At 33.5% G+C, this 13244-nt stretch overlaps 2 protein-coding genes across 4 annotated transcripts; both read left to right on the top strand.

Moving 5' to 3' along the window:
* The first annotated feature begins 351 nt into the window (after positions 1 to 351).
* On the top strand, positions 352 to 3502 carry LOC133290100 (uncharacterized). Of its 3 annotated transcripts, none has more exons than XM_061488161.1 (7): positions 352 to 448; positions 530 to 610; positions 893 to 1021; positions 1185 to 1247; positions 1521 to 1645; positions 1941 to 2120; positions 3283 to 3502. In XM_061488161.1, the coding sequence occupies exons 1-7, from the start codon at positions 362 to 364 to the stop codon at positions 3359 to 3361; spliced, it is 744 nt and encodes a 247-aa protein (XP_061344145.1). In that variant the 5' UTR covers positions 352 to 361; the 3' UTR covers positions 3362 to 3502. The 3 variants fall into 3 exon arrangements, with proteins under 3 accessions (XP_061344145.1, XP_061344144.1, XP_061344146.1); XM_061488160.1 differs by lacking the exon at positions 3283 to 3502 and adding an exon at positions 2518 to 2707; XM_061488162.1 differs by lacking the exon at positions 3283 to 3502 and having other exon boundaries at positions 1941 to 2485.
* Positions 3503 to 5737: 2235 nt separating this feature from the next.
* LOC133290059 (zinc finger protein ZAT3) lies at positions 5738 to 6649 on the top strand. Its single transcript, XM_061488112.1, has one exon. The coding sequence runs from the start codon at positions 5738 to 5740 to the stop codon at positions 6647 to 6649; it is 912 nt and encodes a 303-aa protein (XP_061344096.1).
* The last annotated feature ends 6595 nt before the right edge of the window (positions 6650 to 13244 follow it).

The following is a 13244-nucleotide window of genomic DNA, read 5'->3' on the forward strand; positions in this document are numbered from 1 at the left end:
GCAATTTGCAGTGATGCCCCTCTTGTTAATAACACACACTCGCCACCTCACCTCACTGAAGATATTTTCTAAAAGTTTAAAAAAAAAAAAAATTTGCTCTGTCGTGACAGCTTGAGGTGGTTATTATGTTGTGGTGGTGGTGAGTATATGAAATGGTAAAAAAAAATTTAACTGATAACATGATGAAGCAGATTGCGTGCTGGGTACGCAGGTGAATGCTAATGGGCCGTTTCAACAGTGCGGGCTACCGTAACGAGAAGTGATGGGCCGTTTCAACAGTTCGTTATTGGGCCGAATGATCCAAAACAGAAATATTTTATTATTTACGGTAGAGAAAAGAGCGAGGAAGAAATCTGAATCAATGTCGATTGAATTGAAGAACAGATACTGGGTTCTCAGGCATGGGAAGAGCATTCCCAACGAGCGAGGCCTCATTGTTTCATCCATGGTTTGGTTTCTTCTTTATTAATCAATGATCAGATCCATATCCAATCTTACTGGTTATTAATCATTATTGGTTAAATCACAGGAAAATGGCACGCGTCCTGAATTCCAGTTGGCTTCCGATGGTGTTAATCAGGCACAACTCGCTGCAGAATCATTTCAAAAGGTACTTTACTTTAAGCTACTATGATTGGTGCAGTGCTAAGGAATTTGGGTAGTTTGAATTAAGATATGTGTTAGAATTCTCATTCATATATAAAAAAAGTACCTTACTTTTCATTTTTCTAATATTTAATTATATTGTTACAAAAGGATTGTTCGATCAACCTCGCAATTTCACACCCATCTTTGACAATTAATTTCAATTCACCACACCATACCACCTTCTCTATATGTATTGCATTTACAACCAATTTAAGGCTAAGCTAAGTGTTTTATTCTTCGACAGGAACTAGAGGTTAATAATATACCACTTGCTAATGTACGTATTTGCTACTCCCCATTTTCGAGAACAAGCCACACGGCAAAAGTTGTTGCAACTGTGTTGAATCTTCCTTTTGATGGCCCCCAGTGTAAGGTGAGCCTTTCAAATTCAACTTCTGTACTCAGTAGTTTACTTTTGTTAACCGATATGGTACACAAGAAATACCCTTTTACCACTTGTTTCTTAATGTCTTTAGCACTCAGAGTTCACAATTTTTTCATATACATGTATTTAATCTGTTTTAGTTGCTATGCAGGTGATGGAAGATCTTCGAGAACGCTTCTTTGGTCCTTCATTTGAACTTGAGTCGCATGATAAAGTAAGTGATGGTCAATGTCACTTTCTTCAGCTGTGTTGGCACTTCACCTAGAACTTTTTTCAAAAAGAAAAAAAAAGATTTGGAAATTGAAGGACTTTTAATTTAGTCTCTGCAACATATTTGGTTCTAGAGATATTGGATGTTCAGAACATTAGTCAAGTTCTGGTTAAGACCTTTCAGTACCACTATTTAAATGTTCTGGTGCATATAAGTATTCTCCAACCAACTGTAGTTTGGGAAACTCATTGATTTTATCTTTCATTTCATCAACAGTATGAACAGATTTGGGATATAGATATAAAGGATCCACTTGTTGGGCCAGAGGGAGGGGAAAGTGTTAAGGATGTTGCCTGTAGACTTGCAAGAGCAGTGACCATCATGGAATCAGAATTTGAAGGGTAGTGATTTTTGTCTTAAACATTCTTGTTTTTTTTAGCACAAACCAGTGTAACAAATCTGTTGGAGGCCTGCAGTTATTTCAAGCTACCAAAAGACACTTTGAAATGCAAATGCATTCAAAATTTTAAGAACTAAATTTTCTATTCTAGCTTGTGATCTAACGGAGCAGGTCTTCCATCTACAGTTACAAAATATTATTCACCATCGGGATGTTCTTATTTCTCAAAGTATGCTTTTTTTGGTATTTTCATTCATATTCCATCAGCTAATATAATTCTGTTCCACATCCTGCAGATGTGCAATTTTGGTTGTCAGCCATGGGGATCCCCTGCAAATCTTTCAGACAATTCTGCATGCAGCTAATCAGCACAAGGAACCCACTTATAATGACTTAGTATCGATACTAGAGGCAGTTCAGGTGGCATCGATCTTGTCCCAGCACCGTAGATATTCACTGGAAACCGGAGAACTCAGGTGGGTCATTTGAGATTTGAGGTCTACGATTTGGATCCCCTATTGTTGCTAAAACGCAAAAGGATAGTAGGCTTATAAAAAAAATAATGAGAGACCACAAAACAGCACCCCCGCTATTTAGGAATTGGGATCTAAATCCGTTTTGGTTTCCCCAATTCCATTGATTAGTTTATTATCGTATTCAAAACTTTTTTGGGAGTATTTAGCAAATAATTTGCTGGTGGAGATGCTGACTTTTTTGTGGGAAAACAAATTGCTGTTTATCATATTCAAATGCTTATATATTGGGTTTTGTGTGAAAGATGAGTTTCCATCTATGTACAACCTGAAATGGTATAAACTTCTCAATCTCTAAAAATAATTACTTTCTTTTCTATTTTCTTGTCGTATTGGACAGGAACCACACAACACTGCTGTTATTTTTATTACAGATGAAGTATAACTCTGTAGCAGCTTCCATCCAATGTCTTCTTGATAAATCACTTGTATTCGCATTTCTGAGAAAAATCCGAAGTCATTCTATTCTGATGTCTTATGAAAAAAAGATCCTAACGACTGGAAATTGAGAAAACGTAAAATGGAAACGGACATGTTATATTTAACATGATCAACATAACATATTGGTGTCCTCTCCTTAGACTCGAGTTAACACAACGGTAATCTGTTTTATTCTCTATCGCTTTTGTTTTTTAAGTCGTTCCCTATTTATTAAAAGATCCTCAACCACATAATTCACTGCGTTTCTCGTGGATGTTGATGGCATAATCATTTCAGGGGACAATATCTGGTAGGGAAATATTTTTAGTATTCCCGAGAGCAGTCGTATATCACTTAAAAAAAAGTAACCTGTCTAATACCATTTATACTATCCTTCCTTTATGATTAATGCCATATAAATTTCCCTTTTTACTACTTGAGTACCTACTGGAAGCACTTAAAATATGCTCATTCAAGAGATTAAAGATGCTAATCAGTTGTTAGACTGTTCTTTCAAGATTAAGGACCCGCGATATCCAAATTATTTCTATGTTTTGAGATTGCTCCATCCTCCAAGGGCATTTCCATTTTCCAAAGGAGATATATTCTAGAACTGTTGCAAGATACTTGGATGCTTGCATGTAAATCTGATTTCAAACCCATGGTTATTAAACTCAAATTGCAGAGGGATAACGGTGCTTCGTACTAGATATTTCCTCCTACTACAAGTTAATTGGAGACTGCTTTATCTCACCAACACATGAACTGACATTAGCTTTGCTGTTAATCAGCTTAGTCAATGTCTTGCCAATCCCATGCAGTACCATTTCAGATTTTTTTTTACAAGCTACGAATGCTCAATATCCATTCTCCAGGTTGAGGGGGTGTTTACAGTTTACACATTGCTTATTATGTATTGAACTTGTATGGCTACTTGAAGATGTATAGTAGTTTGTATTGTACAATTACGGTGTTAATTAGTTGTTAGAATCGATTATGTTTGCCGTCAGAATTGTTATTTGAGTTAATTAGGTAACTGTCTCCAGGAGCTTGTATATAAGCCAATCTGATACTGTGATACATTGGAACAGTGAATGATCAATGAGTTCATCCAATTTTTTTCTCGATCTCTCTTTTCTCAAAATCCCAACACATAAGAAAACAAGCGGCTCACTGATTACAAAAATAATGGTATTTTATTATATTTACAATAATAACTAAAATTGACTTAGGAAACATTAAAGTTTTTATTCTAATTTAAGATTTGTGTTTTTTTTATTATCTTAATTTCGTATGTTATATCTTAATCGTAATCTATTCAAAAAAAATTAGAATTTGTCATATGACTCATATCTACATATTGGTGTCCTGTGATGTCCATATCCAATTAGTGTACCCGTGCTTCCTAGACCAAAACCCAACCAACCTCTTCCCTGCGAAGCCCATGGGATTAAATTTTTTCAATGGGTTCATCCCAATCCTAGGACATATCAATATTCAATACCGGTGGCACACTGATTAGATAAATAATGATATTTATTATACTTATGATTTTGACCCATATTAAGCGGGATAAAGGATCCAGTCTAATAACAACCTAAAAGACCTAATGATAAAGACTTAATAAATAAGAAAGTATGTATATCCCGTACTCATGTAATTGACTTATAACTGAACTAACAACAACATAGAACTCATAAGCCTTCTCCAGAGTCAATGACCGAACTCTAAAAGATAAGCACAAGGCTCCAACTAAGTTTATATATCATAGCTCGCCAACACATAATCTGCAAACAAGATAGATTGACAAAGTCACCTCAATCCACCAATGAGAGTGAATGTTGTCATACTACGACGATACAAACAGGTCGTGTCGCTATTATATAAAGAGGACTCAAAATCAAGATATAATCATCTTTTCACCCATTCAAATAATGACTTGAGTGTGAATATCTTACAAGTACCTCCTCCATTAGTCCCGGATAAACATCTCTCCAACAATAGTGCGACCATCCAGCATAATCATCCTGCCTCAAAGCTCAACCATATCCCATTGCAGTCTCACTTCAAGCATCACTTAAACTAGATTTAGGGCTCATTTGAATGAGTTTTTTTCAGTTAAAAGTTACTTTAAAAAAAAACACTTATTGTAAAGTGCATTTGGATGACTGCTTTTAAAAAAAACATAAGTCATAAAAAAAGTAAAAAACCTGCTTTTTTTTAGAAGTTAAAAATTTTTGCTTCTCAAAAAAATAAAAGTCAAAAGTCAATTTTTTTTCAAAAAATTATTTTTTTAAAATCTAAATAATTTTAACTTTTATAAAAAGTACTTTTAAAATCAGCAAGGCATAAAAATAACTTTTTTTAAAAGGTAATCCAAACACACTCTTAATGGTGTGTAGTTAGGTCCAACATTTCTTGGACTAATCAACTTGTAATAATCAAGGTTGACTTAGGAAACATTAATGTTTTTGTTCTAATTTAAAAATTGTGTTTTTTTATTTGAAATAACTATATTAATTTTATGTCATATCTTAATCGTTACGCATTCAAAAATTTATTCTATCTTAATCCGTTTTGGTTGCTCCTCCTATTCCAGTCATCGGTTTATTATCGCATCCAATTCTTTTTGGCAAATAATTTGCTGATATAGATGCTGACCTTTTTCGGGAAAACAGATTGCATTTTATCATATTCAGATGATCATATATTGAATGTTGATTGGATTTAGTGTGAAAGAGGAGTTTCATCCATGTCCAACCTTTTTAATCAGTAAAAACTATTACTTCGTTAGCTATTTTCTTGTCGTACTGGCCAGTAACCACTCAACACAGCAATTACTTTCTTTTCTATTAAAAATGCGTTGTCGTATTGGCCCGTATACTCTTTTTTTATTTGGTAAATAGCCCGTATACTATTTAATATAGATGTTAATTTTATTTTATTTTATTTTTTTCCGTAATCCAAAAAAAAAATAGATGTTAATTTTATTTTATTTTTTAATTACACGAGGAAAAAGAAGAAGAAAGTAGAAACCGCCAATTCAAAGTGTGAGAGAAGTTGCAGTAACCGCTCCTCCGGTGAGGGGTGTACATAAGCCGTGCGCCTCCATTGGAAGAAGGTTTTGGTTTATTTGAGCCATGACGGATTCTGATTCTCGCGACACAGAAACACAAAACCAACATTATCATGATCATCATCATCAACAACAACAACAACATCCATATGTGGTTGCTGCTTCTTCCTCTTCTTGTTCTCGTAACCCACGAAAGAAGAGAACCAAAATGGAAGAAGGGTTGAAAACCAAGAGACCAGACCCTAGTGCTCCTAAGATCACCCGTCCCTGCACCGAATGTGGCAAGAAATTCTGGTCCTGGAAGGCTCTGTTTGGCCACATGCGATGCCATCCAGAGCGTCAGTGGAGAGGGATTAACCCACCCCCCAATTTAAAACGACAACAACATCATCATCAACAACAACAACAAATGACTCAAGAAGACCACGATGTTGCTGCTTGTCTTCTTTTACTTGCAAATGGAAAGGTTAAGGAAGATACTGTGGATTCACCGAGTCTAAGCATTTTCGAATGCTCAAGTTGCAACAAAGTGTTTGGATCACACCAGGCTCTTGGAGGACACAGGGCTAGTCACAAGAATGTCAAAGGCTGTTTCGCCAATGCCATAACAACCAGGTTAGTTACTGACGACGACCACCACAACCACATCAACATGATGATGCTTCACGGCGGTGCAGGTACAACAACCACCACCACAACAACAACCACCACTACTAATAGCATAGGGGAAGAGCCAGATGACAGCGTGGGTCACAAATGTAGCATTTGTCTGAGGGTGTTTCCAACAGGACCAGCACTTGGTGGTCACAAGAGGTGTCATTGGGAGAAAGGGGAGAATGTGATTGAACCATCACACAGGTCTGTTGACTTGAATTTTCCTCCTCCTTCTCCTTCTCCTTCTCTTCCTCTTCCTCTTCCTCTTGATGATCATTGCCCTTCTTCTCCTCTCACTCTGGATTTGAGGTTGGGACTTTAGTCATCATAACCAACTTCACAGCTCATTGAATTTGCTATATTTTGTATCTTTAGGTTAATTGGTAATTGACTATGCCTCTCTATTGCCTAACACATAACTGGTTACGTTACCTTCTTTTACACAACATTCATTGACTATTCATCATTCCTTGTCTTTAATTACTTACTGATGAACTTTCAATGTTAATCTGTTAGCCTCTCCCCTGCTCTTTACTTTCTTTTTTATATGTATGCAATAATGTGTTTGTGGAATTAATGCTCTGTGGCATTAATTAAGCCATTCTCTGTTGCTTTTATTTTGTTATGGACAAATATTATGATTGCTTCTTATGATGATAATATTATATTATAAATATATAAATTGATAAATTAAGAATACTTAATAATACATCTTATTTCATATCACATTTTCTAATTAGAACTCATTTGTTTTCTCGATTTTATTCTATTTTCAAATATTGCCCATACTGTTTCCAACAAATATAACCTAATCAAGAATAAAAAGGATGATTTATTCATGTTACATAAGTTTTTTTCTTCACCAGATGGAAGGTTTGTTGGATTTTTTGTGGTACAAACAAGAAGTTTTTTTTTGATTAAAAGGTCAAAGAAAATAGAAATAATAATAATAATAAAAAACATTATGTACAACATAGTATAGGGATACCACAGCTAGAATAGGACAGTTTTCATATGCTTTTGAATACTGGACATTTTTAGAGGAATTTCTTTTTTTCTTCTTCTCCCTCTCCCTCTCCCTCCTCTTTCCCTCTCTACTTTTTTGTGTCTTGGGGGACCAATGGGCCGGGAGCCCTACATTTTCTCTCATCTTCAGATGGTCCAATACGGGTTATTTAGGTAAGCCTCAACAAATAATATCACGTTAGAATGATTAGACCTAACTAAATCAACCCCAAAATTTAGCTCATGTGAATGCTCAAGCATTACAAAGAGTATTTATTATATGTCAGTTTACACTACCAATCTAAGTTCTAGTGATAAAAACACAATTTGAGACACTAAAAAAATCTAATCCACATTCTTATTAATCTATAAATATCTTATTTGTTATTTGTATTGATATAACCTTAACTTGCTTGGACAATAAAAAGAAATAATATATACGGATAGACAGGAGCCCGTGGTTATCCAACACAAAATAAAATAAGGGGTTTATGGTTAATAATATCTAAAATATATGCATAATAAGCATATATAGCCTTAAAGGATTTAGTCAAACTAGCTAATAGTGTCTATAACATCCAAAATATTGACAAATTATAATGTATCATACTATTACTATGTAGTAAATCTAATAACGAATATCAAATTTCACTCCACCATCACATTCTCATTATCTTTCTCACAAAAGGACATTTTTGGGGGATCTTAAACTCCCGAAGAATTTTTTGAATTGTTAATTATGAGAAAATTTTATAACTACGTCAATTTCCTCTTCCTCAGTTAATTCCAATTTCTTTCTTCTTCTTTTTAACAAAGTCAATCCCAATTTTTTAACCTTTTTAACAAAGTTCTTTTCGAAGGATCCAGTATTTTGGCTGCTAACTCTTCAAAATCAGCTTAAAACTTTCAACGAAAACATGTTGAGAAAGGCGTTGGCGCTTAAGAGGTGATCCAATATGTTCAGTCCTAACTAAATTTCAATATAGAAGCAAGTAAATTGCAAGGCTATTGAAGCCAATCATCACCATCATAAATTTAATTGTCACCCATTTTCTTTTTCAGTACATCAGCAGTTTTAGCTCTATGATGGTTTGTGCAATCCTTGCCGAAAATACCTTGCAAACTCAAAAATTTTAAACTCTTTATTGACATAGTTGTCAACTTTAGCATACTTTTGCAAGTCAAAAAATAAAACTTACTAATTAAATAAAAATAACAAATTAAAGCACTTTACAAATTAATAAATTAAGCACCTCCAAATATTGGCCTAGGACTTAATTGCTACCAAGCATGATATATTTTCTTGTACGTTATGCATTTAAATGTTAAGTAAGGATTGAGTTATGTTTTAATTTACGTTAATTAATGAAATAAAAAGTGTTTGTCATTTTAATTGACATAAAGTTATGTCATTTTAAGAGAGAGATAGACACAAAAAAATATTTTTTTATTTAAATTTTAAATTAAAAAAAAAACCACCCACTTTCTCTCCCTTGATTTTCATTCCTTGTGTCTATCTCTCTCTTAAAATGACATAACTTATGTCATTTAAAATAACAAACACCAAACTCATTAATGAAATATGAGGTGAGGGAGCCCATTGATTAATTGGTAATACAACCATAATTATCAATTAGAAATTGGGGTTTGCATTTGTCATTTAACATGACACAACAAACTTTCCTACACACACGACATTTTGTGGGCCCCACACTTTTTGAAGAAAAAAAAAAACTACGCACGCAAAACGAATCTCTATAACATTACACAATCACTTTTCCTACAACATAACTCTTATAAAACCCTTAGAAATTAGGATAAAACCCAACGCATTTACACTGTTAAGTGTGATATGATTAATAGATGCTTGAGAAGTTGGTATTCCTTCCAAGCAGGCTTTGGGCCAGAAGGTGGATGTGGGACTGGACAACTTTAAAACTGGTTTATAGTTACAGAGTCCACAAGATAAAAAAACGTACATACTCCCAACCCAAGATTATTATATTATAATAGTTTAGGGAGGAGACTTTTCAAGAGGGTCAAGGGAACCGGTCCATTAGTATGTATTGGGCCATTGGCTGCGAGATCTGATATTACTGAATTTTAAAGATATATTGCGATCATTCCGTGTCTTATTTCAGGTACTGTTTAAGATGCACCCCATAAAAAAAAATGTTCCTACCTGAAAACAGAGACCAAAATCAAAGCCCCAATCTACTTTTTACCTTCACCAAATTAAACCACCGTTCCCCACCTGAGAAACAGAAACCAACCACCATTTATCCAAGAATCCACGGTAAAATTCACTCTTATTCACTTTTGTTCTTAACTATCCACAAATTAATTTAGGCCGCCACTTGTGAAAGTTTTATATATTCTTATTTCTGATAATCACAAGAATGACGCATCACTTAATGTGCAAAATGATGTACTTTAGAATCAATCTATTTATTGTTATATATAAAAGCTGAAGCAATGCATGGAGGATATATATCAGCTCATGAATAATGAGTCTTATCCTATAGACAAACGAATTCCTTGTTTTTGAAGGGCCAAGATTGAGTATCTGATTTGGTAATATAGATCTGATTCGCATGTACTTAATTGTTGTTAATTAGTCTACCTGCCCATCTCATGTCCCTTACAATATTCTGGATTTTTTTTAATTAAAATGAAAAAGAATAAGATATAATCAAAGAAGAAGAAAAAAATTGAAATCAAGCTCGTAGACCAAGTTTTCTTCTTACAAATAAAATACACAGGAGAGGATCTCCATTGCAGATGTAATGTAGATTCATTAATATCTAACGTGGGCCCCTTTAAAAGTTCTATAGATCGATTATGGAAAAACCAAAAAACCATTGATATTTACGAGCCATTAATAATTAAATAGAGATGTCTTAGATATAATTTATCAGCCATTTTGGTTTGTTATTTTCTTTATGGATCTTGGTTTCAATCTTTAGATCATTGCACATACATAGAGGTTTACTTTATTACATTTTATGTTTTATTTTTTTTAATTGAAAACTTGCTTAAATCAAAAGAAATTTTTTGGGGCTTTTAATTGGTACAATATTTATTTAAGTGTGGTGCTATTAGAGCATACATAAATGCTCGAGCTATTCACTGTGGTAAAGCTTCATCAGTTTATATAGCTTCTTAAAAACAAAAAAGATTCTCACATAAAATTGGTTCCTGACCAATACATGAAGTTTTGGTTCGATTATTTCATAGCAGCACCCTTTATTTAATACATCAAAGATAGTTGAAGAAGCGACTAAACCAAACATATATTAAATAACTAGAATTCGGAAAATAAATAGTAATTGATTTGATTCAATGGCGTTGTTGCAGGTTGGAGCAATAATAATAATTATTTCATGTGATGGCAAGATGCGACTATTCAACTGTTATTGCTAAAGGAAAAGAGCAATCAATCAATCAAAAGAAAAGAAAAGACAATTGTGGTAACATCTCTATAAGATATGGAAATCCAAAACATAGCAAAACTGTATCTATGATTTAATGTGAGAATCTAAAACATTACGATTGCCTATCTCATAACCATGCATTCTTATATAACTCAAGCAGATCTTGTTAAAATTGATTGCCGGCATACTTTAGTTTAATTTTGTTTCCTGTTGATCAGACATGTTGCATTGCTATGGAAAGTAATTTTCATCATTATTTAAATACTAAACTAAAATTATGTGTCATGTCAAATCTATAGTTTCTAGAGCCTAATCTATATTGCGATATGAGGGAATTTGGAACTCGAGGAGAAACAAGTCAAGGAGAAGATCCCAATGAACCTTGCAAGCACCTTCCCCAGCTGGTCTACAAGCATGTCATTATTTTAATTTTCTTGCTTTGACACATGCACATGACTTAGACCTTATGGCACGAAATATGTAATCATGTATTCTGATGAGAAATGTAACGTATATATGAAGAACGTTTGTGTACTTGTGTTGAGGCAGATACAAGTGAGGTCGATTCAATTCAAACATGAGATTCCCATCACTTTTATTCGTAATTATTTTATACATAAGACTTTGAGACATGCTTTCGCACTCTATGTGTGAAGTGTAACTAAAAAAATGCCTTTTGAAAGTTTCTGTAAAATGTATGACACCTCTTAATGTTAAGTTAAATTTTACTTAAAATTATTTTGATATCAAAACATATGTACTTATTTAACAAACGTAACTAGAAAAAGTAATATATTTCTTTTCTAAATGTTGTGATTGATTACCTGCCAAATGTTTGAATTTTTAGAAGGATAAAATGCACAAAAACATTTCAATTTTTATTTTGTTAGAAAGAGTATCTTTAGGATATCTTTATTATTGTTGGAAATAATATCTTTAGGATATCTTTATTATTTATAAAGATTTATTTTCTCATTTTATTAGGATTTAGGTTAGATATAGGCTAAGCCCATTAGTATTTCTTTATATATTGTATTCTCCTTAATCAATTCAATATACAAATTTATTCTATGTTCCTTTCGTCTCTTGTTATTTTACATATTTTATTTTTGTGATTGTATTTTGTCCCCTTTCTTACTTCTAATTAGGAATTTAATGAGAGAAATGAAATAAAGTAGTTGTCAAAAATATTTTTAGAAAGACTAAATTATATATAAAAAATGTCTTGATATACAAGCATTAACTAATTAGTTAATTCGATAATAATTGAATTGCTCATGGGCAAAATTGTGGTTATTAATTTAAAAAAAGGTGAAAAGTAGGGTCTGTTGATCTAATTAACTACTAAAATATTGGAGGCATGACTAAAATATTTGAACCTAAACAGTTGCGAATCAGCTAAAGTTAATGGGGTCAGAAAAAACAAGTTTTTTAAGTTCAGCAATAGCGTTCTTACCTCATTAACAAGTTATTCCAATTCTTAACATCATTATCAACTTATATTATTATTTTTATTTCTTTATCGGTTGATGGACGTACTATTCAACTTAATTCCATTTGAGCATATAGTTGGATTTACATATGGGTGGCTCTTGCAAGAAGGGTTGGTAAAAATGAACCAATCGTCGGTTAGTTTGTGACCCGTCAAAAATAAGTCGGATTGAATTGGTAAAAATAAGATGTCAACCCGAGTTAACTTGACCTGAGCCAGCGCGAGAAAAAATGAGTCAACCCACAAGTCAAATGAGTCAGTTCGTGGGTTAAGTTTTTTTTTTTTAAATACAAAATATAATATTAAAAAAGGACAAAACCCACACACGTTGTCATCGTCTTTCTTCTTTCTCTAAACCTAAGTCCCTAATCTTCTCACATTGCTACCATTTTGATTCTGTCTCTCACTCAGAAATCGAGACGCAACCATCAGCCACCACCATCCGCGTTTTGTCAGCCCCTGGCTTCATCGCCTTAACTGCTCAGTCTTGGCCTCAGTTCTTGCATTGAAAGCTTCTTGTATTCTCGATTTTTTTGCTTCTCATTTTGTAACCCATTTCTATTTTGCTTTTTTTATAAACTATTATGTAAGACAATTGTATTGTTTAAGCGAATGGAAGCCACATAGCTGGTGCATTAATACTACATGTTCATTTAAATAGGCTAAAAACGAGCAAATCACGAGTCATTTTTGAGCCAACCTGCGAGCTAATTTTCGAGTCGACCTGCGAGCCATTTTTTCAAGCCAGCCTAGAGCCATATTTTTTAGGCAACCCTAATTCGGCCTAATTCGGGTCGAGTTTTCTAGCTCTTTTTTTTTTCGAGTCAACCCTAATCTGACTTGTTTTTTTTTAGGTTGCACGTAATTAATTTGGGCCAGGTCGAGCCGGGTTGACTCGTTTTGCCAACCCTACTTCCAAGTCCTAAGACTATTTTCTATATTTTGAAAGCTCGAATAATTCATGACCTTTAATTAAGAAAAATAAA

This window comes from Gastrolobium bilobum, unplaced genomic scaffold (assembly GCF_033153095.1).
Source record: "Gastrolobium bilobum isolate Gb01-03AN ecotype WA unplaced genomic scaffold, APGP_CSIRO_Gbil_v1 utg7782, whole genome shotgun sequence".
Classification (NCBI taxonomy): Eukaryota; Viridiplantae; Streptophyta; class Magnoliopsida; order Fabales; family Fabaceae; genus Gastrolobium; species Gastrolobium bilobum.